Here is a 25,594-nt window from a genome sequence, read left to right as displayed (position 1 = left end):
TCCTGTTTTCCATGTGTTTCCTGGTTATTTCCTGTTTTCCATGTGTCTCCTGGTTATTTCCTGTTTTCCGTGTGTCTCCTGGTTATTTCCTGTTTTCCATGTGTCTCCTGGTTATTTCCTGTTTTCCATGTGTCTCCTGGTTATTTCCTGTTTTCCATGTGTTTCCTGGTTATTTCCTGTTTTCCATGTGTCTCCTGGTTATTTCCTGTTTTCCATGTGTCTCCTGGTTATTTCCTGTTTTCCATGTGTCTCCTGGTTATTTCCTGTTTTCCATGTGTCTCCTGGTTATTTCCTATTTTCCATGTGTCTCCTGGTTATTTCCTATTTTCCATGTGTTTCCTGGTTATTTCCTGTTTTCCATGTGTCTCCTGGTTATTTCCTTTTTTCCATGTGTCTCCTGGTTATTTCCTATTTTCCATGTGTTTCCTGGTTATTTCCTGTTTTCCATGTGTCTCCTGGTTATTTCCTTTTTTCCATGTGTCTCCTGGTTATTTCCTATTTTCCATGTGTCTCCTGGTTATTTCCTGTTTTCCATGTGTCTCCTGGTTATTTCCTGTTTTCCATGTGTTTCCTGGTTATTTCCTGTTTTCCATGTGTCTCCTGGTTATTTCCTGTTTTCCATGTGTTTCCTGGTTTTTTCCTGTTTTCCATGTGTTTCCTGGTTATTTCCAGTTTTCCATGTGTCTCCTGGTTATTTCCTGTTTTCCATGTGTTTCCTGGTTATTTCCTGTTTTCCATGTGTCTCCTGGTTATTTTCTGTTTTCCATGTGTCTCCTGGTTATTTCCTGTTTTCCATGAGTCTCCTGGTTATTTCCTGTTTTCCATGAGTCTCCTGGTTATTTCCTGTTTTCAATGTGTCTCCTGGTTATTTCCTGTTTTCCATGTGTCTCCTGGTTATTTCCTGTTTTCCATGTGTTTCCTGGTTATTTCCTGTTTTCCATGTGTCTCCTGGTTATTTCCTGTTTTCCATGAGTCTCCTGGTTATTTCCTGTTTTCCATGTGTCTCCTGGTTATTTCCTGTTTTCCATGTGTCTCCTGGTTATTTCCTATTTTCCATGTGTTTCCTGGTTATTTCCTATTTTCCATGTGTCTCCTGGTTATTTCCAGTTTTCCATGTGTTTCCTGGTTATTTCCTGTTTTCCATGTGTTTCCTGGTTATTTCCTGTTTTCCATGTGTCTCCTGGTTATTTCCTGTTTTCCATGTGTCTCCTGGTTATTTCCTGTTTTCCATGTGTTTCCTGGTTATTTCCTGTTTTCCATGTGTTTCCTGGTTATTTCCTGTTTTCCATGTGTCTCCTGGTTATTTCCTGTTTTCCATGTGTCTCCTGGTTATTTCCTGTTTTCCATGTGTCTCCTGGTTATTTCCTGTTTTCCATGTGTTTCCTGGTTATTTCCTGTTTTCCATGTGTTTCCTGGTTATTTCCTGTTTTCCATGTGTCTCCTGGTTATTTCCTGTTTTCCATGTGTCTCCTGGTTATCTCCTCTTCATGTGTTTCCCATTTTCAGGCTAAGTTACCTCGTGGGATCCACCAGGTTCGTCCACATTTAAAGAACATTGATAACGTGCCTCTCTTGGTGCCGCTCTTCACTGACTGCACGCCTGACAGTGAGTCCCGGCCGTGTTTCCATGGATCGTGTGCGGCGGCTCGGTGGTGAATGTATTGAGTACTGACGTTCATTTTCTTTGCAGCCATGTGTGAGATGATAAAAATCATGCAGGAAAACAGGGAGGTGACCTGCTGCTTGGGAAGCTCGGCTAATTTCCGTAACAGCTGCCTGTTCCTGCAGAGCGACCTCAGGTAAACGTGTCTCCAACCTCGGCAGCAGTAATGTCCTGTTGGTGGTCTTTGTCAACTGTTTTACCTTTGCAGCATCGCTTTGGACCCCCTGTACCCGTCTCAGTGTTCATGGGAAACCTTTGGCTATGCCACCAGAGGCGGCTTTAATGGAGACGCTGAAGGACTGTCTCCTCTGAGACTGTCTGGACAGCTCAACAGTCTGGGCTGCTCGGTCTCCTTCCACCAAGGAGACAGCGTGAGCATGGTCAAGCTCATAGAGCAGGTCAGAATCACACACTCACACATGAAGCCAGCATTTCTCTTTCTAAAAGTCATCTCTGGACATTTCCAGGCTCGACACACAACATCTGGCATCCGGAAGTGTTTCCTGTTCCTGCTGCAATGCCAGCTCAGTCTGGTTATCATCCAGGTACAACTTCCACCACTTTTCCTTTTGTCACGCAGTTTATGCTCTTCGAAACCTGAACAAAGTTCTTCTGGTGTTTCTGTGCAGTTCCTGGCGTATCTGGTCCAGCTTCCTCCTCCCATGAACACCACCGACATCCTCTGGATGTCCTGCTTCAGCTGCCCTCTGCTCAGGTAAAGACTGGGAGAAACCGGGTGAGCACAGTCTTAACTTGGAGCTTTTCCCACCTCAGCAGCAGCTCAGAGTCACTGAGTCGCTTAGATGTTTTCCACCTGCAGGTCATTCAGTTTGTTACAGCCGGCGGGTCTGGATCTGGATCAGGATCTGGATCAGGGTCTGGATCTGGATCTAGATCAAGATAATGGTCTGGATCTGGATCAGGATCTGGATCAGGGTCTGGATCTGGATCTGGATCTAGATCAAGATAATGGTCTGGATCTGGATCAGGATCTGGATCAGGATCTGGATCTGGATGTAGATCAAGATCAGGGCTGGATCTGGTCAGGATCAGGATAAGGATCTGGATCTGGATTAGGATTAGGATCAGGATCTGGATCTGGATCAGAATCTGGATCTGGATCAGGATCTGGATCTGGATCAAGATCAGGGTCTGGATCAGGCTCTGGACCGGAATTAGGATCTGGATCAGGATCTGGATCTGGATCAAGATCAGGGTCTGGATCAGGCTCTGGACCGGAATTAGGATCTGGATCAGGATCTGGATCTGGATCTGGATCAGGATCAGTATCAGAATTTGGATCAGGATCTGCATCAGGATCTGGATCAAGATCAGGGTCTGGATCAGGCTCTGGACCTGAATTAGGATCTGGATCAGGATCAGGATCTGGATCTGGATCAGGATCAGAATTTGGACCTGGATCTGGATGAGAATCTGGATCTGGATCAGGGTCTGGATCTGGATTGAGGTCTGGATCTGTATCAGGATCTGGATCAGGGTCTGGATCAGGCTCTGGACCTGAATCAGGATCTGGATCAGGGTCTTGATCTGGATTAGGGTTTGGATCAGGATCGGGATCAGGATCTGGATTTGGATCTGGATCTGGATCTGGATCATGGTCAGGATATGGATCTGGGTCTGGATCAGGATCTGGATCTGAATCTGGATCAGATTCTGGATCAGGATCTGGATTTGGATCTGAATCAGGATCAGTGTCTGGATCTGGATCAGAATCAGGATCAGTGTCTGGATCTGGATCAGGATCTGAATCAGGATCAGTGTTTGGATCAGGATCTGAATCAGGATCAGTGTCTGGATCTGGATCAGGATCTGAATCAGGATCAGTGTCTGGATCAGGATCAGGATCTGGATCTGGATGTGGATCAGGATCTGAATCAGGATCAGTGTCTGGATCTGGATCTGGATCAGGATCTGGATCTGGGTCTTGATCTGGATCAGGATCTGGATCTGGGTCTGGATCAGGATCTGGATCTGAATCTGGATCAGATTCTGGATCAGGATCTGGATTTGGATCTGAATCAGGATCAGTGTCTGGATCTGGATCAGGATTTGAATCAGGATCAGTGTCTGGATCAGGATCCGGATCTGGATCAGGATCTGGATCTGGATCAGGATCTGAATCAGGATCAGTGTCTGGATCTGGATCAGGATCTGAATCAGGATCAGTGTCTGGATCAGGATCTGGATCTGGATCTGGATCAGGATCTGAATCAGGATCAGTGTCTGGATCTGGATCAGGATCTGAATCAGGATCAGTGTCTGGATCAGGATCAGGATCTGGATCAGGATCTGGATGTGGATCAGGATCTGAATCAGGATCAGTGTCTGGATCTGGATCTGGATCTGGATCAGGATCTGAATCAGGATCAGTGTCTGGATCTGGATCAGGATCTGGATGTGGATCAGGATCTGAATCAGGATCAGTGTCTGGATCTGGATCAGGATCTGGATCTGAATCAGGATCAGTGTCTGGATCAGGATCAGGATCTGGATCAGGATCTGGATGTGGATCAGGATCTGAATCAGGATCAGTGTCTGGATCTGGATCTGGATCAGGATCTGAATCAGGATCAGTGTCTGGATCTGGATCAGGATCTGGATCTGAATCAGGATCAGTGTCTGGATCTGGATCTGGATCTGGATGTGGATCAGGATACTGTTGTAATGGCGTTCTCCTTTCAGTGTGTCCCTCCTGGGGAAGCCCCCCGACAGCTCTGTGATGACTGTGGCAACAGGGAAGAACCTGGATTCCATCCCAAGGAAGGTAGGAAGAGTCAGAGCGACAGATCCCACAAACCTGCTATGAAACATCCCCAGTCTGGTAAACTGGACTAACTGGAGAGGAAGAAAACCGTCCAGTTCAGTGAACTGACCGCCTGTGGTCCTCTCTGAACAGACCCAGAACTACTTCCTGGGCTGCTTCCTGTTGAAGTTCGGTCTGACGGTATGTACCTACCTGCTGGCCTTCGGCTTCACCCTGCAGGCCGTGTGCCTGGCGGGCGGCAACCTGACCTCACCGGACAGCTCCAACTTCACCTGCAGGTCTATTTATACAGCCAGGTAACAGCTCCACCTGCAGGAACCCCCACTCCGCTCCTCACCACCACACGTTTTGGTGAATGTGAGGAAAATCATAACAAAGCTGGCGGCGTCCTGGTCACCGGGCAACTGTCTCCTAACATCGGTCTCTGTGTCCCTGCAGCTCTCCAGGACAAGACGTCTACTGGTTCAGCGAACTGTCCAACGGCCTGCTGCTGGCCCAGAAGGTCATGGCTGGGTTCTTGGTGCTACACACAGGTCTCAACTCAGAAGTGTAACATTCTGTAGTCCTCACATCGAGGTTCTCTTATCGCTGCTGTTATTCTCTGTTTTCAGTGGTGATCTCCATCAGCTACGTCCACCGCTCCAAGCCTCTGTGGAGGAAGAGTCCCTTCAGCAACACCTGGTGGTGTCTCACTGTCCCTGTTGTGTGAGTTAGCACATCCATCAACCAGCAGCTCATCTCTGAGATCAGGGATGTATGTTGAACTAATCTTGCTGTTCTGCTTTTACCAGCCTGCTCGGCCAGATTGTTCAGGCCACGGTGGATTATCAACTGTGGCGTGACCAGAACAGTGGTCTTACCTTTGACCTGGCCAGCATCCCCCCGGAAACCTGGCTGCTGGTGTCGCTGTCCCCGCTTTTGGTGGTGGTGGTCAACGAAGTGGTGAAGTTGCATCAGATACGGTATGAAACTAACAGATGGAAGGGTTAAAGAAACCATGAGGTCCTGCGCCAAGTGGAGGAGTCCCAGTATGTTGGGGAGGGATGGAGTGTGAGATCTATTGGAGGAACAGTGCTGGTCTGCAGTGATGTGGACCAGAGTTGCACAGTATACTGGTACCAGTATAGTACCACAATACTAGAGCTTTGATAACGGTACTATACCAGCATTAAAAGTCAAACGGTACGTTTTAACTCAAAAGAATTGGTGGAGTCTGTCTGGAAGTGCAACGAGGCCAGCGAGTGTGACGTAGTCGCTGAGGCAGAACTGTAACGTGAGGTGACCCCCACCAGAGGAGGAAAACACAAGTCGCGTTGCAGACACAGACCAGGTCAGAGGAAAAAATATATTTCATTGGATTTTTATGTGAAAGACCAACACAAAGTATCACAGAGCTGTGAAGTACCATGAACATTACACATGATTTTATTTTATTTTTTTTATAAATAAAAAACTGAAAAGTGCAGGGTGCAAAAGTATTCAGTCCCTTTTCTCTGAGTGCAACCAGTTGCCTGCAGAAGTTGCCTGATGACTGCTGAATGTTGCCTCATGACTACATAGAGTCCACCTGAGTGTAATCTGATCTCAGTACAGATCCAGCTGTTCTGCGACGCCTCAGAGGTTTGTTAGGAGGATGTTGGGGAGCAAACAGACCATGAAGTCCAAGGAACACACCAGGCAGGTCAGAGATAAAGTTCTGGAGAAGTTTAAAGCAGGGTTAGGATATAAAAACATTTTCCAAGCCTTAAACATCTCATGGAGCGCCGTTCAGTCCATGATCTGGAAATGGTAAGAGAACGCCAAGCCTACCAAGACTCGGCCGTCCGCCTTCCAGGCCGAACAAGGAGAGCGCTTACAGGAGATGCAGCCAGGAGGCCCATGGTGACTCTGGACCACGGCAGAGATCCACAGCTCAGGTGGGGAATCTGTCCACAGGACATCTGCTGGGCTTCTCTTCAGCATGGACGGGGAAGGTGGTTGGAGCTGATGGGAAGATGGATGGAACCAAATACAGCACCATGTTGGAAGAAAACCTGTTTGAGTCTGGAAAAGACTTGCGACTGGGTTGGAGGTTCACCTTCCAACAGGACGACGAGCAAAAACATAAAGCGGGACTACGACGGAACGGTTTAAAACACAAAGCTGGACAACTATGGAGCGCTTTAAAACACAAAGCTGGACTACGACGGAACGGTTTAAAACACAAAGCTGGACTACGACGGAACGGTTTAAAACACAAAGCTGGACTACGACGGAACGGTTTAAAACACAAAGCTGGACTACGACGGAACGGTTTAAAACACAAAGCTGGACTACGACGGAACGGTTTAAAACACAAAGCTGGACTACGACGGAACGGTTTAAAACACAAAGCTGGACTACGACGGAACGGTTTAAAACACAAAGCTGGACTACGACGGAACGGTTTAAAACACAAAGCTGGACTACGACGGAACGGTTTAAAACACAAAGCTGGACTACGACGGAACGGTTTAAAACACAAAGCTGGACTACGACGGAACGGTTTAAAACACAAAGCTGGACTACGACGGAACGGTTTAAAACAAAACATGTTCATGTGTTAGAACGGCCCAGTCAGAGTCCAGACTTAAATCTCATCGAGAAGCAAGACCGTGTGACACTTTGTTGGTCTTTCACATAAAATTCCAATCAAATCTAAAGTTTTATAAAGTTTAAAGGATATGAATACTTCTGCAAGCCACTGTATATTGCTGGATTAAAGTTAATATTAAGATGACTCAGAAAGGTGTACCTAGCTATATTGTGCATTTTGTTCGCTTGCCAGGATGCACAGCAAAATGTATAGATCAAATGGGGAACCAGTGTGTCTGGTCCCTACATTCAGCAATGTCGTCCAACAGGGCTGAGTTTTGTTCCCAGTTTAATAATCTGTATGTGGACTAGAGCCTGTAACACTGGTTGTGTTGAAATGAAATTAAATGAATGAAAAATACTTCATTAATCCCCAAAGGGAAATATTGCAGTATATAATAATAATAACTGGAGGAGGTCTTGTTCCGGAGGCTGATGGCTGCTGGCAGGAATGATCTTCTGTATCTTTCAGTCTTACATGGGACCTGAAGAAGCCTCTCACTGAACACACTTTGTTGTTTCATCACTGTGTTGTGGAGAGGGTGTGAAGAATCCTCCATCATCTTCATCAGCTTGTGCAGCATTCTTCTTTGGACAATCAGCTCCAGCGGCTCCAGAGTTACTCCAAGCACAGAAGCAGCTTTCTGGATCAGTTTGTTGATCCTCTTCAAGTCTCTGGTTCTGATGCTACTACCCCAGCAGATGCTGCAAAGCTGACTGCACTCTCCACAACAGACTTATAGAAGATATGCAACATCTTGGTGCAGACGTTAAACCATCTCAGCTTCCTTAAGAAGTACAGTCTGCTCTGACCTTTCTTGTAGATGTAGTCAGTGTTGCATTTCCAGTCCAGTTTGTTGTCCAGCTGAACTCCAAGATACTTGTATTCCTCCACCACCTCCACCTCCTCTCCCAGGATGGAAACACTGCTTTGTTTATTCTTCTTCCTCCTGAAGTCAACAATCATCTCTTTTGTTTTGCTGCTATTTAATATGAGATGATTGTCACCGCACCATTTAACAAACTGACTGACCAGTTCTCTGTACTCTGCTTCTTGTCCATCCCTGATACACCCCACAACTGCAGAGTCATCAGAGTATTTCTGCAGATGACAGGACTCAGAGTTGTACTGGAAGTCTGAGGTGTACAGAGTGAAGAGGAATGGCCAGAGTACAGTTCCTTGTGGTGCACCAGTGCTGCTGACCTCCATCTCAGATACACAACCTTTCAGTCTCACAAACTGGGGTCTGTTTGTGAGGTAGTCATAGATCCAGGTGGTTGTGGAGGTATCCACCTGGAATTTATGGAGCTTCTCACATAACAAAGCAGGCCTAATGGTATTAAAAGCACTGAGAAATGAAAGAACATGACCCTCAGAGTGCTGCCTGAATGGTCCAGATGAGAGTGTGCTCTCTGGAGCAGGTATATGATGGCATCTTCAACCCCAAGTCCATTACGATATGCAAACTGGAATGGGTCCTGAAAGGTGTTTACTTGCTTGTTGAGGTGAGCCAGTAAGAGTCTCTCCAGGACTTTCATGATGGGAGATGTCAGGGCAACTGGTCTGTAGTCACTTGGTAGAGTTGCAGAGAGGGAGACGATGTTGAAGTCTCCGGAGATCATCATGAATGAGTTTGGATGCTGTGTTTGTAGCCGAGCAACGACGGAGCTGATGACGTCACAGGCTGTGTCTGGTGTGGTACCAGGTATTATATAAACCGCTACCAGAATAACACAGGTAAACTCTCTGGGTAAATAATATGGGCAGAAGCTCACAGCTAACAGTTCCATGTCCCTTGTGCATATCTTCTCCTTGACAGTAACATGTCCAGGATGACACCAACGCTGGTTAACCAGCACTGCAATTCCACCACCCTTTAGCTTTCCGCTGTGTTGTCTACTGCGGTCTGCACGGACCGTTTTAAAGCCCGGTACAGACACATTACAGTCAGGGATGTGTTCATGCAGCCATGTCTCGGTGAAGCACATAATACTGCACTCTCTGTATTCTTTCTGAGACCTTGTTAGCATCTCGAGCTCATTTGTTTTGTTAGCTAGCGATCTCACATTACCCATGAGGACGGTTGGTAGAAATGGTTTAAATCTCCATCGCTTTCTCCTCTGTCTCACTCCCGCTCTGCATCCTCTTCTCTTTCTTTTCAACTCCATCGGGATTTGGTGTGTTGTTTCACTGATAATCTAGTAAACTAGTCTTTCGTTGCCATGGAGACTCATCATAACAAGTCTTGAGAGAGCCAAAACAATGCAGAAAAAACCTCCCTTGCAACACATCCTCTGAACCGGCATGAAATCCTCAGAAAAAAAGACCTAATTTGAGCTCATATAGTACTTTTAATAAAAATCAAGATAGCAAGTCAGGGCTACTACAATTTGTTGCCATCAGACGGCACAATCTGGAATGGAATGTCGCTGGAATGTGTTAATGTGTGATGTGAACACAACACATGAATCAGCAATGTGTTGCTGGAATCATCAGTTATATGCAGACGATGTAGTTGTGTTCAGTTTGAGTACGGCCAGTATCTATTCAGCTTCTGCTTTGGAGCATAATATCAGATATAACACAGCTAAGAGATTTGTAAAACTAAGGACGATAAGGACATAACATTTCCACGTTTTGCCTTCATAATAATGTATTTTGTGTGGTAAATCAAGCACCTTGGGCACATCTTCACTGAGGACATGTCAGATGATGAAGACATTTATGGTCAATGCAGAGTGCTGTATGGCCAGAGAAGGTCAAACTGACTCTAAGACCTACAGTACTTATCTGTCCACGGCTCACCTTTGGAGTGAATATAAACATATGAACAGTTAGTATGGCAGGCTGCAGAATGCACTGCGAGTGCTTCTAAGGAGACTGTTACGGCCCCTGGGAGGGGTGCAACCCGACAACCACAGAGGAAGACAAGACCAATATAGAGGGTTGACACGTTTATTTACAGGTCTTGGATATGGCAGGATTGTGGAACCTGTGGGAGAGGATGGGACATTTAGGCTGTGCCAAAATCAAAGAAAACAATAAAACAAAACGAGGCCTAACTCAGACTGTATCTGTAAACCAAAATGAAAACCAAATAAACTCCTATCTAACTGATCTAAAAACCAGATTGGCCAAAACATTTACAAGGGGTGGCAACAGCCTCTAGCCCTAGTGTGTCTATACATTGTTTTCTACATGTGGAAATGTAAAGGGCGCCCCAACTTACCTGGTCCTCATGCCCCCCCACATACCTGTTCCACCATACCATTAACAGACACAAGCAAAAGAAGGAAGAGCCTGATGGCCTCCAGGTGCTGCTCTTTTAAAGGGTGATCTTTGATGCTGATTGGTGCATCTGAATTTCGAACCAGCCAATAGATCCCAGGCTAGGCAGATCTCCACTTCAGCTACTTAGAACCACCTGGAGATAACAGGGATGACAAGTTTGATGATGCACGTAACAGAGACAAAGATGGAAAAATGGAAGGAAACTTGCTACAGGCCATGTTTCAAATGAATGAAATGTTACTCAGAAATAAAACATGGAGCGCAACACATTTTCATTCTGCCTGTCCGGGTTATTGGGATGATTCGTCTTTAAAATATCAGTTGAATTCCTGAATGTGTGTCTTGTTCTTCTCTGGTGGTTTCAGGGTCCGAGTTCGCTACCAGAAGAGACAGAAGCTGCAGTTTGAAACCAAGCTGGGGATGAACTCTCCGTTTTAACGCTGGAGACCAGGACAGGGGCCAGGACGGGAAAGAATCTGGAAGAAAATGCACCCAGCTCTAATCATATGTCATGACCAAACAACTGATGAAATATGAAGGCTGGATGCATCATCTGTTCAAATGGGGAACGTTCTAGAATGACTGATAACTTCACCGGCTAAATGGCCATTTTCTCCACTTGCCTGTTTTTATTCATTTTACCTTCATACTCATCCTCACTCTGAATGATTGACAGATTTTATTTTACATCTGACATGAGAGAAAAACAGCAGTCTGAATGAAGACTTCCTTTTGTTGACTGTTTATTTCTCACATGACTCTGCCTGAACAATAGGTCAGTGATGGACACTGTGTTAGCTGACAGGTTCTTGGAGGGGTTAAAGCCAACTTTGGACGTCCAACAAGTTCTGGATTGTGATATTTCAGTCTCCATATCTTTTACGATCATATTGATCGCTGTTTCATGGATGAATGTGTTCACTGAAAAGGTTTCTAAGAGAAAAACGGCTGTGAAAACAGCTAGCAGTCGTTTCATCTATTAACAGCCAAAATCCTGCTCTGGTTGGATGATGTTCCTCAGAGAAATCCCCAGGTTGGCTTTTTTGGTTCATCAGTAGCTAGTTAACCTGGTTACTTTGCTAACGTTGTGTAGCTAACTGTCTGAACCTGCATAAAAGACAAAGTCAGGATGGAGTTTTTAGAATCTGACTTCTTTTTTAGGTTTAAATTTTATTTTTTATTCAATTTAAAAAAAAAAACATCAAAACGTTTCTGTGCCGACTTTCAATGTGGATGAAGAACGGGTCCAGTCTCAGCAGGTTTCCTTCTGCAAAATGCTGAGCAGGAACATCAGTCTCACAAGGTCTTCACCTGCATTCACAAACATCTGACCAATCGAAGACAGGAAGCGGGATGTGGTGCGGTGAATAGAAACATGGCGTGATGCCTCTGTGGAGGAAGCCAGCAGCTCCAGACCAGCTGAGAACATGATCTGCTTTTCATTTGGTCTCTTTCATTTGTCCAGACCTCCATCTGCAGCAGTCATGGTCTGGGTCTGGATGCACAAGCAGACTACTGTCCAGCTGTAAAGACAGAAAACGGAGCTGTTACATGCAGAGGATCAGCTTTGATTTGCGCTTCCTGATGCAAACTGGGTTCCAACGTCACATGATGCAGTTTTTAGGAATGTCTCTAATGTCTGTGGTGATCTGGTCTTGTTCCAGGTGTGTTATCAGGATGTCTGTTAGTTTACCTCGTTCTGAGAGTCAGGAAATTTTCTTGATTTTCCACTTGGCATGGACAGACTTGGTTCCTGGAGCAGAAAGTTTGGCGGAGCATGTTCCCCAGCTCATGTGATGATTTTCAGTTAAAAGTGAATGTTTTGGTTGTTTCTGCTCTGCATCTCTGAAGGTTTGGGGAAGATTTTTTCAACCTCTTTTTTTTCTTCCTTGACAAACATGGATGTTGCAGCGGCTTGGTGTTAGCAGTCTGATGCGGTGGACTTTCACATGGAAACCATGTTTTTGATCACAAGATGCAGAAATGTACATTTTGTATTTTGTCTCCAACACTTTTGACAACTTCTGTATTGATTATATAATGTTAATAAATCTTCTCTTTATTTATCATTTAGCTGTTTCCATATTCTTTCCAGGAAAAAGGCTAAAAAGATGCAGATTAGAGTTCCCAAACACTGTAGAGAAAAAACTTAGATCTTCTAGAAGTAGCTCCTGATATGTTTATGAACAAAAAGACGCTTTGGTACAGTACATCTGTAGATGTGGATTTCTGCAGCTGGAACATGCATATATATATATATATATATATATATATATATATATATATATATAGACACATATCCTCCCGTGGGCTCACCATCTGCGGGAGGAGCCGTAGGGGGCGGGTGCAGTGTGAGCGGGGCGGCAGCAAGAGGCGGGGACCCTGGTGGTCCGATCCCCGGCTGCAGAAACTGACTCCAGGGACGTAGAATGTCACCTCTCTGGTGGGGAAGGAGCTTGCTCATGGTGAGAGGCGCCGAGCAGGTGTGGGCATTCTCATCCCATTGGGCATTCACAGTCAATGAGATCTGCCTTTTTATTATTCTAATTATTCAGCCAAACTTTGGCATGATACTCATCCTACACTGTTCAAGTCACTACAACCATTCACATCTTAAACCCTGCAGCTCCTTCAGGAGAAGTGTGCTATGACTTTTGTCATTTCAAATCTTTGTAGTTTTTGAGATATTTAACATTTTGCAAAAATTAATTCAGCCTTGTGATTGGATGAAAGACATTGAAAAAATTCAGCTCAGCAACTGGTCGGTTTTTACAAAATGAGCTGAAAACAACTTCAATGGGAGTTTGGAGCTCTGCACCGGTTTGCGGTGTCCAGTTCGCCTCGGTCCCGGTCTCCATTGTCTTTCCTGCAAAATTTTTGAAACGCTACTCCTCCTACACCTTTTGTCTCACTTCAACCATTCAAGTGTCTGTCTTTATCCAATTTAAGAGATATGTGCTATGACTTTTGGTCTTTGTAATATTTAAACTTCAAGTTATTCAAGTTTTTGTCCATTTTTTCAAATCTGTTCCTGTGATTGAACAAAACGGAATTCAGCTCAGCGATTGGTTGATTTTTTGTGCACCGGTGCACAGGTACGTATTTGACTTCAAGGCAAGGGTTCAAATCCAGTATTAAACATTGTGCCCTATGATGGTATGTCAGTTGCTGCACAGACTGTTCTGTACAGTTCCATCAAAGTGCTGCAAGCTGTGCAGTTAAAGTGTGTACTGTCTAAACAAATAAGACAATGTCTGGCAGTTTCTGTCTTCAACAGTTAGACTACTAATATGAAGTATTATTCTAAATAAAGAACTGTTGTGAAAATGCTTAAATAAAATAAAGTTGTCTTACCTACAACTTGTTTGAAATGCCACTCCTACACCTTTTGTCTCACTTCTACCATTCACAGCAGTTTTACCTTTAAATCTTTTTATTAACAACTTCAGCCTTAGGAAAAATTTCAGTGGCGGCTTCAACAAGCAGATTTTACCCATCTTCAACTGTCTTGCACTCATTTAAGTTCAACTTTAAAGTGGAACTATTATGTGCATTTCAGGCTAATTTATTTTTATTTCTGAGCCCAGAAGGGCTGGGATTGATGGAGTTATTGTCACAAATGGCTTTATGTACTTCAGACCGACCCTCTCTGTAGGCTGTCAGATCAGCCTGCGGGCAAAACGAGTGGATTGAGACTCTTCCGCATTAAGCCCCGCCTCCCGCCACTGCACTACATCGGGAGCGCGCACCGCACCTGCTTTCACCGTCATTGTAACGTCTCATAAACAGAAGGATTAGGCTCATATGAACTCAATAAAAAAACAAACTACAATGTCAACACATAGCATCCAGCCCTACATGTTGGAACCTGAATCAGAGCCTGAAAACGAAGTGGAAAACAGCAACCCACAGCAACGAATGCAGCAGGATGTCTCTCTTTGGTAAACTCACCAGCCATCGTTGGAAATAACTTTATCCCACGTTTTCCACCCGCCTGATGTATTTGTACATGCCCTTGTTAACCAGTAGAAGGTAACCAATCACCGAACTTTATCCCCCGGGACGTCACAAGGATTTCCAAGTAGAAAAAACTCTCTAAAACGAGGCGTTTTTCGTCGGCATGGAAACCGAACGGAGAGTGTGCTGGAACTCAAACTCAAACATGCGTTTAGGTGATAAAAAACAGTGCTGTTCACATGTCTGATGGGGATTCAACACTGTAACACTGTAGAAAGCTCAGAAAACTCCAAATACCATCATAGCACCCCTTTAAACTATTTTTACTCCATTTACCAGACATGTATAAAGTACTAGAAATCAAGACTCAAGTAAAAGTACTCTATGAATTAAGTTACTTGAATAGAAGTTGAAGTGTTCTTGACATGTCCCACTTTAGTAGAAGTACTAAAAGTATTCAAAACTTTTTTGTACTTGAGTATTGCAAGTAGATTATTTTAAAATGTTTACTCAAGCACTTAAATTAAAAGTAGATTACACATACACATTGTGTTGTGTAGTTATTTAAGACAACATTCAACTTTGTATATCATATTATTTATTATTTCAAACTTTTGTCCTGACATTAGGGCACCTAATAACATTGAACACAGTTCTTTCTAAATAAAATCAGAACAAGCATGCCCTTTGTAGCATCACATCGTTCTAATTTTTCTTCCCTGCACAAGTTATTCCCTTCATAATCCGGTGTGTGTAAAGAACTAATATTTTTGGACATTGACTGATATAGCTCAAAAGCCAGTTGGCCACATACAAGGATTTCTTGTTAAAAAAAAAAAAAAAAAAAAAAAAAAAAGTTATTTGAACACATAAAGCATGAGGACTAAGTCTTTGCAAACAAAAATCATGTCCTTTAAACCATCCCACCTTTTCTTCCCTCTTTGTACACCTTGTTTTCTTCTTATGTATGAATGTTACGTGCATACCAGTTTAAGTCAGAAATGTTTTGTTCATCCTCAAAAGCAGTTGGTTTTCTAAATTACATGCATTAATCCTAGCTCTTTTAGCAGTCAAAACTAAGCCTGCAAGACTATAAAGCCTCTCACAGGCTGCTGATGATCGACAACTTGAAAACTGCTGGAAAAGATTTGAGCAAGTTCATGTTATCTGCTGATCAGGACAAGTATGCCTCCAGTTGTTTGGTGCTGTCTTGTCACTTTGAACCCCACAGGTCAGAAAAGAAGTAATCTTCCATCAGATGAGCTGGACCAGCTGACCTCGCTGGACTGCAACGAGGGGTCTTCCCTGGGCTGTTTGATGTAGTCCATTCCTGAAATACAAGACGCTTCTTTTTATGAATGGCCTCAAACCAGCATAACAGTAACTGACCCTAACTGAGTGCTGTCCACATGGTAGAGCACAATATGGGTTTGGTGATATAAGAGTCCTTTTAATTCTACACAGATATTAATTTTTTTTGTAAGTCATCATTTCTTACTCTGATATGATGTCATAATGATTAATAATTGTAGAAATGCTTACTTCACAGGACAAGCACAAGTGTGTTTTAATTTTTTTTTTTTTTTTTTTTAAATTACACGCAAAAAGCAAGCATATATAATTATTTCTTACCTACTTTGAGGATCTCATCTTCCTATGTCCAACTGGTTCAGAATTTGGGAAGCAGAATAGCAGCAACCACAAGCTCTGGGTCTTCCATCATAGGGCCAAAGCGATCCTCAATACCCAACAGCAAGGCATCCACGAGCGGTTTGCAGTACTTCAGAGGTGATTTGATCCTTTTCAGCGTGCTTTTCAGGAGATTGACAGTTTGGAGCAGCCACCCTATCTAAACATGGATTTCAGCTTGCAGGATGTTAGTTGCTTGGGCAACTGGACTCATGACAGCTGCCTTGCCCACCAGCTGCTAGACACATCATCATCATCATCATCTTCAGCCGCTTATCCAGGGTTGGGTAGCGGGGGCAGCAGCCTAAGCAGGGAAGCCGAGACTTTCCTCTCCCCAGCCACATTTGCCAACTCTGCGGGGGGATCCTGAGGCGTTCCCAGGCCAACCGAGAGATATAATCCCTCCAGCGTGTCCTGGGTCTTCCCCGGGGTCTCCTCCCAGAGGGACGTGCCTGGAACACCTCACCAGGGAGGTCCAGGAAGCATCCTGACCAGATGCCCGAGCCACCTGTGGTGGAAAATACTCTGGTCTTGAGAAGTTGTAATACATCTAAGAGTCAACTGTCTTCTTACAATGAACATTTTATTATAAACTAATACAAGCACACGCTGGAGCTTGGAGAGAGAACCCTCTCTCCAGATGCTGAAGTAACACCCGATTATAAACCATGCTTAACTCCTCCTAGTTGCTGGGCACACCACAGAAAACAATCATTCTCTTCCTGACCTTTAACCTTAAGCAACTGGTCAACCAAGCAGTTGACAAAAACAGATGCCCTGCAGGAAACTCTTCCTGTCTCAGACTTTGTCTGCACATTCCAGACAAGGATCATATAACTTAAAGAAAGCTTTGTGCATAGACACAAAACACAGCAGGATCACAGCAAATCAATGCATATATGTCTAATACTTAATTCAAACCAAACTCATAACAATTTTCCCCAACACTCTCCCTCCTCTTGGTCCTACAGGACCAACAATAAGAGGAGAAATTGTTATCAGAACGCAAAAATACATACAGAAGACAACATTCTCAAAACATCAGGAGCCTCATGCCTATCAGGTTTTAAAGGAATCTTTCAGAAATTGCAAAAGTGAGGAGCCATTTACTTCAGCTTCAAAATCTGAGTCTAACAATAAATGTAAGAAAAGTGGAAACAAATCATTCCTCTTCGGGGGTGACAGAGGTGTAGTGAAGACACTGTCGGCGTTCTGGTGGGACTTGGCATATCACAGTTGCAGTGGAGCGCTTCTTTCACCTCTCACTGATCTTGCTTGAGAGCGAAGGCTGGTCTTCAGGTGTGAGAGTAGACTATCTCACTTACCCACGCAACCACAGGGATTATTCTGCCCTTTGTTGGGTGGTGCGTTATTCTTCTGTAATTTCAGACTGAAGCGCTTCAGGAGGTTCAAGCAATCTGTAGTGCCAAGCAGCTCACTCTGCGACCTTTACCGCTGTCTGGGTCGTCAGGAAAACCTGAAATGGCCTAAACCATCGATGTTGGTTCCAGCGCTGATCTTTAAAACTTCTTATCAGGACAAAATCTCCCGGCTGAAGTGAATAGAGCTGCGTAGATGCTGATTCATGAAGGGCAGCTTTCACCTGTGTGCAAATGCCTGAAAAGGGTTCTTATGAGGTTAGGACAATATGTTAAAACATTACTTTCACACAGAGCTGTGTCTGAACAGGCAGTCTTGGAAGGAACCATGCCCACTTGGGTGAGGGTCCTGCAAAAAGAATCACAAAAAAGCCCATGTTTCCATGTTACGCATGCGCATGTACATCAGAACCAGAAAAATTACTTTTGGTCCAAGGAAGACCTGAAAAGAGAGCCAGAAGGAAATTTCCCCGTCTGCAACCTGTGGGAGGAAAACATTCAGGAAAATGGCATCCAGAAAGTCATTCATAAGAGAGCGCCAAAACATGGACTTGTTTTCAGCTAAAGAGTAAGCTCAAGTAAGCACGAGAACTGAGACGGGAGAGCTGCAGCCTCCACCGTGTCACAGTCAGAGCAAACAGCATCAAAAGGAAAATCAAGTCAGGGTCAACTAGAGGTCAGTCAGGGGCCAGGCCTGGGGGGTGCAGAGGATAGTCAGTTTCAGCTAAACAGTCAAAGAGTAAAACATGAACAATACAAAGCAACAGTTAGGGCCACTCAGTTATCTGGTAGGTAAGCATTCAAAGTAACCAAATTCATTTAATTACTTATTGCAAAGTTCCTATCAGGTAGTCTCATCTTAACCAACAACCAGAAAAAATCCTCTAGTACTGCATAGCAGGACATGTGTCAAACTGGACTCCCAGCAGTCTGACCAACACTTATCCATGCTGGAATTTCCTGTCTGATTTACTGCTCGTGTTGTTTATGTCATGTCTGCTAATGACAGAAGCAGAACCACACTGAAGAATCTCTGCATATGTTAAATAAAGCTCATTCAGAACTGTTGATTTAATCTCTCTCAGACTCCAACAGACCCATTCAGGAGCAACACACACAAAACTGAGATCATAATAAGACTGGCTTTCTATTCCAAATATATTGTAAACATAAGCATAAGCATAAAGCAACAAGATGTAAACCCATCTTTAACAGCTGGACTTCAGGTACTGAACAGCCAGAGACCTTCAGGTCATAATAAAGCTGTTTGTTTTCTATCTACATTTGAACTAAAGCAGCATTTAGAAACAAACTTCTAATACTGATGGCAAAACTGTTTTCATCTACAACAACACGACGCACGCATGTACGTGCACACACTCACAGCAGCACTTCTTCCTTAATGATTTTAATGCAAACGTGTGTAACAGAAAAGGCCAAGGCTAACGGTTTAGCATAGTTAGCTTAACTTTGGAAGTATCAATACTGTTACAAATAATCTGCCTCATATTCATGTTAATTTTGAGGACATACAGGGCTTAAATGACTTGTTTGTTTACTTATTAAGCGTGTTAACTAAGAGACTGGTCTATTTACTGGCAGCCATCGCAAGAGTTGCTTCTACTCTTTAAACAAAAATCATCTGATGTGTATTTTAACCGCTGAGCATGTCTGCTTTAATTCAAAATAATGAATTCAGATTAGGGATGAAACACCAGCTGTCAGCAAATAAAACACGGAGATTGTTGTACCTGTGTTGCATTCACTGAAGTCGGGAAATTACAAAGCTACCTTCTTATTTAATGTCATATAGCTGCTTATTTTTTCTCTTTTGACATCTATTCTGTCTCAAACATTAAAAACTTAGTATTCATCACTTTTTTTTTTTTTTTTAATCTATTTATTTTCCTATAAAGCATAGCGTGCCAGAAGTTGACTTGTCTGTATGAACTGTTCAGCTTCCCTGCAGCAGAGCAGAGATGTCTGTGTCATTGTTCAGTTGCAGAAGTCTGCAGGAGTGCAAAATTTTATGCATGCTCATAAATGTGGTATAAAGCTAAGCAGAAACAGTGAGTAAATGTTTGGTTGTAGGGCCTCATTCCTTGGCCTGGTCTTGTGGATAATCATTCAGCTCGTATCACTCGATCTGCTCAGGAGTCAGACGCGCCACAGCCACCATGCTCTCCTCCAATCAGCATACAATCAGAAATTCATGCCAGGAAGTGCCCGACACATGTTCATCAAAGCTTCCTGGTAGATAAATCAGATTCATATGTGTAATTAATTAAGAGTAACATGTAAAGGATCAGAGAGTGGGCAAAAGTTCCAGGAAGCAGATCCAGGTTTTCCACAGAGAACTGAGTGAACCCAACAGTCTTTCTGACAGAATCAGGGTGCAGCTTATTCCAGAAAACATCATCTGACTCTGTAGTCGGGGTGGGACTTGTGCTGCCTGCCGGCCACATTCGTTAGTCTTTTACTTCCAGAAAATTCCACAACTGAAACACAGTCTGAGGACAAGGAGGATCCATCACCTCCAGAGGTCAAAGGTGAAAATCCAGCTCAAATGTCCACCATAGGAGCCATATCCACACTGTTCACAGTCACAACCAACAGGGCTCTGCCAGACCCTCTGGTTCTGGGATCTCCGGGCCCCATCAGCAGCGGCCGGGTCCATGCAGCCACATCTGCATATCAGGTTCTGCTCCAGGACTCAGAGCTGACACAGGAGGGAGGTGGAATGATGCTGTAGGTTGTAGGGACCGTTTCTGCTCCAGTTTCCTGACTGACCACGCGTGACACCCAGAACTCTGCGGTGACCCGGATCAAGAACTCACTCTCCCCCAGCCCCTCCTCTGAATCCCCTCAGGCAGGATAGACAATTTTAGGACCCTGTGGACCAAGCTGCATGCTGACAAGGGTTTAGAAGGGAACGCTGCAATGTGTCCAACACCATACAGCAGACGAGCTTTTGAGACTGAACCATTTGGTCATGTGGTGTATTTTCTTCTCCAGTAAGGGGAAAATAAAGATCATAGCCTCATAATTATAATAGTTTTCTTCTGAATCCTGTGGCAAACATATTATGTGGACCATGTTCTGTGCTGTGAACATCCTGTAACTTGAACATTACATTGTAATTGTGTGTGTGAGACTATATTGTCAGTGGATTCATAACTCAATTCTCTCCTGGGAAAGCTGAACATGATCTTGCTAAGAAGATACACTTGTTCTGAGAACTTCTCTTCTCGCCGTTAGCTCACATTTAGCTAAAGTGAACTTATTGCAAGGGAAATTTACTCTAGCAAAGTTACGTTGGTTCACCATTCCTATTTTAAGGTCAAGAATTTTCTTTTTTTCCTAACATTATGCTTATTTTCAGCATCCTTCAGCTGCATTATTTATTTCCAGTTTATCTAAATTTATTTAGACATGCTAGGTGTAAATTTATAATAGCAGTAGTAAAGGAATAAAAATCACCTTATGAATGTCTGAAAGGGAAAAGACAGAAACCTAAGCTTATTGCCTACACAATGTACAGTAATTTAACATAATAAGTTCCTAATACTATAAATCACATCTCTCACATTTCTGATTTTTCATTCTTAATATGTTGTTGCTCTTTAAAATGTTCTCAGGTGATAATAAAGAATTGCTTTTCCTTTAGGAAAAGGTTCCACATTCATACAGGGAGTGGCTTTTATGCTCTTATAAAAGCTTTAGGAAGAAAAGCACAAGCAGCTATTTTACACAGGATTTATATGTTTGTTTCTGCCTAACATGCTATGACATCATCCCCTTCAGTGAGCAGAAGGCCTTTAATGAACACACTCTTTTCCTCACTTCCCTCTCTCATACATTTTTTGTTGTTTGTTTTTTTTTCTTACTGCAGTAAATTAGATTTTACACAAACAATTCACTTCAACAGTTGGATGAATGCATGTGAATGGGTCGTGCCCCCACGTTTGTCTACCCCCACACAAGCTTCTAGGCTCTCCTGCGAGTGTCCGGTGTGGCTTCACAAGACGTGGTTTTAATTCTCCACACAATCAGTCCAATCAAGTTTAACACAGGAAATTTTACACAACCACCCCAGTTTCCCCTCACATGAAGACAGAGATTTCAACTCTTTAATGGTGCTGTACATCAACCTCCTACTGCAAAGGAACTAGTTCTGTTTGCAGCGGATGTACACAGAGGGTCAATCCCACACCTTTGTAGAATTATCAGGCAAAATTCTCAATGTCTCCAGAAACCAGCCCACACAGTTTCTTCTCTGTTCCTCCTCACTCAAGATGGCTTTCCTCTCAGTCTTCTAACTCAAGGTTGGCCTGGTCTTGCTTCTCGAGCTCACAGGACTTACTGACTAATTTACTGGTCTCGGTCTTGTAACTCACAAGATTTACTGGTCTGGTCTTGCTACGTCTAGCTCACAGCACTTACGACTTGGTCTTGTTACTCACGATTTTTAACTTAAACTTTAACCTAAACTTAACTTAAACTCACAGGATTTTATTTATGACGTCAACCTGATCTCGTCTTAAGTTATTCTCTTATCCCTTGAGTTATTCTTTCGATGAGGAGGTGAGGAGGAGAATCCCTGTCACAATGAGAATAATGAAGACAATTGACCACAAAACAGAAAAATATTGTGATTATTAATTAAAATATTGATTATTAATTTGTGATAAATTTCTAGTAATGTTTGACTCCAGTTTGAGTCTGAAAATTAATGTAAATTTAGAATAACACTTCTCACCATTGCCTTTTCACACTGGTTCAGAAGGAGTCCTGGCGTAGTCGACCACGGGTGGGAGAAAGACGTCCTGTCCTCTGAAATTCTCTAATTGAGGTTCTTAGGATGAATCTGTGGATTCAGGTGGCCAACCCGTCTATCCCCAACCTGGGCGGACTGACGCAGGATCCCGAGACGAGCCCCCAAAAACTGTGGTGGAAAATACTCTGGTCTTGAGAAGTTGTAATACATCTAAGAGTCAACTGTCTTCTTACAATGAACATTTTATTATAAACTAATACAAGCACACGCTGGAGCTTGGAGAGAGAACCCTCTCTCCAGATGCTGAAGTAACACCCGATTATAAACCATGCTTAACTCCTCCTAGTTGCTGGGCACACCACAGAAAACAATCATTCTCTTCCTGACCTTTAACCTTAAGCAACTGGTCAACCAAGCAGTTGACAAAAACAGATGCCCTGCAGGAAACTCTTCCTGTCTCAGACTTTGTCTGCACATTCCAGACAAGGATCATATAACTTAAAGAAAGCTTTGTGCATAGACACAAAACACAGCAGGATCACAGCAAATCAATGCATATATGTCTAATACTTAATACAAACCAAACTCATAACAATTTTCCCCAACACACCTCAACTGGTTCCTCTCGATGCGGAGGAGCAGCGGCTCTACTCTGATCTCCTCCCGGATGACCGAGCTCCTCACCCTATCTCTAAGGGAGAGCCCGGCCACCCTGCGGAGGAAACTCATTTCAGCCGCCTGTATACGAGATCTCCTTCTTTCGGTCACGACCCACAGCTCATGACCATAGGTGAGGGTAGGAACATAGATCGACTGGTAAATCGAGAGCTTTGCCTTCTGGCTCAGCTCCTTCTTCACCACGACAGACCGGCGCAGAGCCCGCATTACTGCAGACGCCGCACCGATCCATCTGTCGATCTCGCGCTTCATCCTTCCCTCACTCGTGAACAAGACCCCGAGATATTTAAACTCCTCCACTTGAGGCAGGACCTGACTCCCGACCCAGAGAGGGCAATCCACCCTATTCCGGCTGAGGACCATGGTCTCAGATTTGGAGGTGCTGATTCTCATCCCAGCCGCTTCACACTCGGCCGCAAATCGCTCAAGTGAGAGCTGGAGATCACGGCCAGATGAAGCCAACAGGACCACGTCATCGAACGCGATAACATCATGTGCATTACTTGATAAAGAGCAAGTCGAGGGAGTAATTCCAAATGAAGCACTCATTGGATTGGGGGAGATTTTTTTTCCCAAAAATCTTTGTGTATGCACCGCAGCTATCTGTCCAATAAGCGGAAAGTGCTGAGTACGACTAGAACGTGTATGTGATCCGCTGGTTGTCCTTTGCAACGAGGTCAGGAGGGGTCTGTGTCAGGATACATGTCTGCCAACTTCGCATTAGTGAGATGAGCTCTTAAGACTACTTTCAGCTGTATCAGGCCATGACGTGCGCAGATTGAGGATCCGGGTATACGCCTAAGAGTGGCCTGCCACATTTCATTGTTAATTGTCAGCCCCAGATCTGTTTCCCACCCCCTTCTGATTTCCTCAACTGAGGTGGGGCAAGCATCATTTATGAGTCTGTACAGAGTGGAGATTAGTCTTTTCTTCACAGGTGATAATGAAAGAATATGATATGAGGCATTATTGTTTGGTAGATTTGGGAAGGAAGGAAAGCTTTTTTGGATAAAATTCCTAATTTGCAAATATCTGAAGAAATCTGACTTTTAAAGATTAAATGCCTCAGATAATTCAGGAAATGAGCAGAGCTGTCCATCTGAAAATAGATTAAACAAAAATTTTAAGCCTTTCTTACACCATAAGTGATAGGATGTGTCTAAGGAAGCAGGTGGAAAATTGTGGTTTCCCCAAATGGGGGCATATATAGAAGTATTTTTAAAACCGAAGTGCCTCCTGAACTGTATCCATATCTTCGTAGTTTGATTGACGATTAAGTTTGATTGTTTAGTAAGGGGGCTAGGGCAGCAGATACCAGGGAACCTAGATGTATATGGCTGGTGACACCCATGAATCACATTGATCTTTGTCAAGATGAACCCAATGAAGGATTTTTTGTATATTACAAGCTCAATAGTAGTAAATAAAGTTAGGAAGTGCCAATTCAGCTTCATTTTTTTGTCTTTGAAGAGCAGTTATTTTTATTCTATGTGACCCACCCTTCCAGATAAAGGCGCCTATAAGCTTGTCAAGTGAACTGAAGAAAGATTTTTTCACAAGAATCGGTATATTTTGGAAAATATAAGTGAACTTTGGAAGCACAACAATTTTAATTATGTTAACTCTCCCAGCCACTGACAAGGGAAGGTCTTTCCAGCAGTCAAAATCTAGTTTACATTTCTCCAAAAGGACAGTGAAATTTTTTGGTAAACAGCGTTGACAAGTTATGTGTCACTTCCACTCCAAGATATCTAAAAGAGGGTTTAGCAATTTTAAATGGGAGTATGTCCAGACAGCATGTTGCGTCTTGTTTCAGTGGAAATAGTACACTCTTAGTGAAACTGATTTTATATCCGGATAGCTTCCCAAATTGGTCAAGCAAGTTAATAATGACAGAAAGAGAGGACTTTGGGTTGGATATGTACAGCAGCAAGTCATCTGCATATAAGGATAACTTGTGATGTGAGCCACCCCGCTCTATGCCTCGGAAGCCAGTGGCCTGCCTAAGGGCAATGGCCAATGGCTCTATAACAACTGCAAAGGGGAGCGGGGACAGCGGACATCCCTGGCGTGTGCCTCTACTAAGTCAAAAATATTGAGATTGCTGGCCATTGGTTATGATTGTTGCAGCCGGGTTTGAGTAAAGCAATTTTATCCAAGAAATAAAACCATATCCAAAGCCAAATTTCCGCAGTGTAACAAGTAAAAATTCCCAGTCCACCCAGTTAAAAGCTTTCTCTGCATCAAGAGATAAAACAACTTCACTGCTTAGGCCAGGTGAAGTGTGTATAATGTTTAATAATCTCCTTACGTTAGCCGTGGAGCTTCTTCCCTTTATTAAGCCTGTCTGATCAGGCGAAACTATTTGTGGCAGGACTTTCTCTAACCTGGAGGTCATAATTTTTGCCAGGATTTTGTAATCTACATTAAGCAGTGAGACTGGACGATATGAACTGCAATGGAGTGGACTTTTGTCTGTAATTGCAGCCTGACATGTTGGAGGGAGAGCGCCACTTGATAGTGATTCATTAAAGAGAGATTGCAAAAGAGGAGCAAGTTTGTCTGCAAATGCCTCATAGAATTCTGCACTATTTTTTTGTGAGAGACTGCTTGGCTTCTCAGATGTGTAAAATTTTTCGTAAAACTGTTTAAAGGTATCATTGATTTCTTTATGATTGATTATCGTTTTTCCCTCATTATTTTGTATTTTAGTAATTAGACAAGAAGAGAAGTTTTGATGAATTTGATGGGAAAGGAGTTT

General features: G+C 43.5%; 1 protein-coding gene across 4 annotated transcripts in view; it reads left to right on the top strand.

Annotated features, from left to right (window-relative positions):
* Positions 1 to 12,408, top strand: part of tmem94 (transmembrane protein 94) — a 92,334-nt gene extending 79,926 nt beyond the window's left edge. For 3 of the 4 annotated variants that reach the window (XM_079261227.1, XM_079261228.1, XM_079261226.1), the window contains 11 exons: positions 1,507 to 1,606; positions 1,691 to 1,799; positions 1,872 to 2,061; positions 2,131 to 2,208; positions 2,293 to 2,378; positions 4,367 to 4,448; positions 4,581 to 4,744; positions 4,887 to 4,981; positions 5,060 to 5,153; positions 5,240 to 5,410; positions 10,719 to 12,408. In XM_079261227.1, the coding sequence (XP_079117353.1) occupies positions 1,507 to 1,606; positions 1,691 to 1,799; positions 1,872 to 2,061; positions 2,131 to 2,208; positions 2,293 to 2,378; positions 4,367 to 4,448; positions 4,581 to 4,744; positions 4,887 to 4,981; positions 5,060 to 5,153; positions 5,240 to 5,410; positions 10,719 to 10,791 (1,242 nt within the window). In that variant the 3' untranslated portion in view covers positions 10,792 to 12,408. The remainder of the gene's footprint in view (positions 1 to 1,506; positions 1,607 to 1,690; positions 1,800 to 1,871; positions 2,062 to 2,130; positions 2,209 to 2,292; positions 2,379 to 4,366; positions 4,449 to 4,580; positions 4,745 to 4,886; positions 4,982 to 5,059; positions 5,154 to 5,239; positions 5,411 to 10,718) is intronic. The other variant, XM_079261229.1, reaches the window with a different exon arrangement.
* The last annotated feature ends 13,186 nt before the right edge of the window (positions 12,409 to 25,594 follow it).

The sequence above is a fragment of the Telmatherina bonti genome (genome assembly GCF_933228915.1).
Source record: "Telmatherina bonti genome assembly, chromosome: 21".
NCBI classification, from domain to species: Eukaryota; Metazoa; Chordata; class Actinopteri; order Atheriniformes; family Telmatherinidae; genus Telmatherina; species Telmatherina bonti.
Note: the sequence above shows the minus strand (reverse complement) of the source record. Positions and strands in the feature narration are given on the sequence as shown.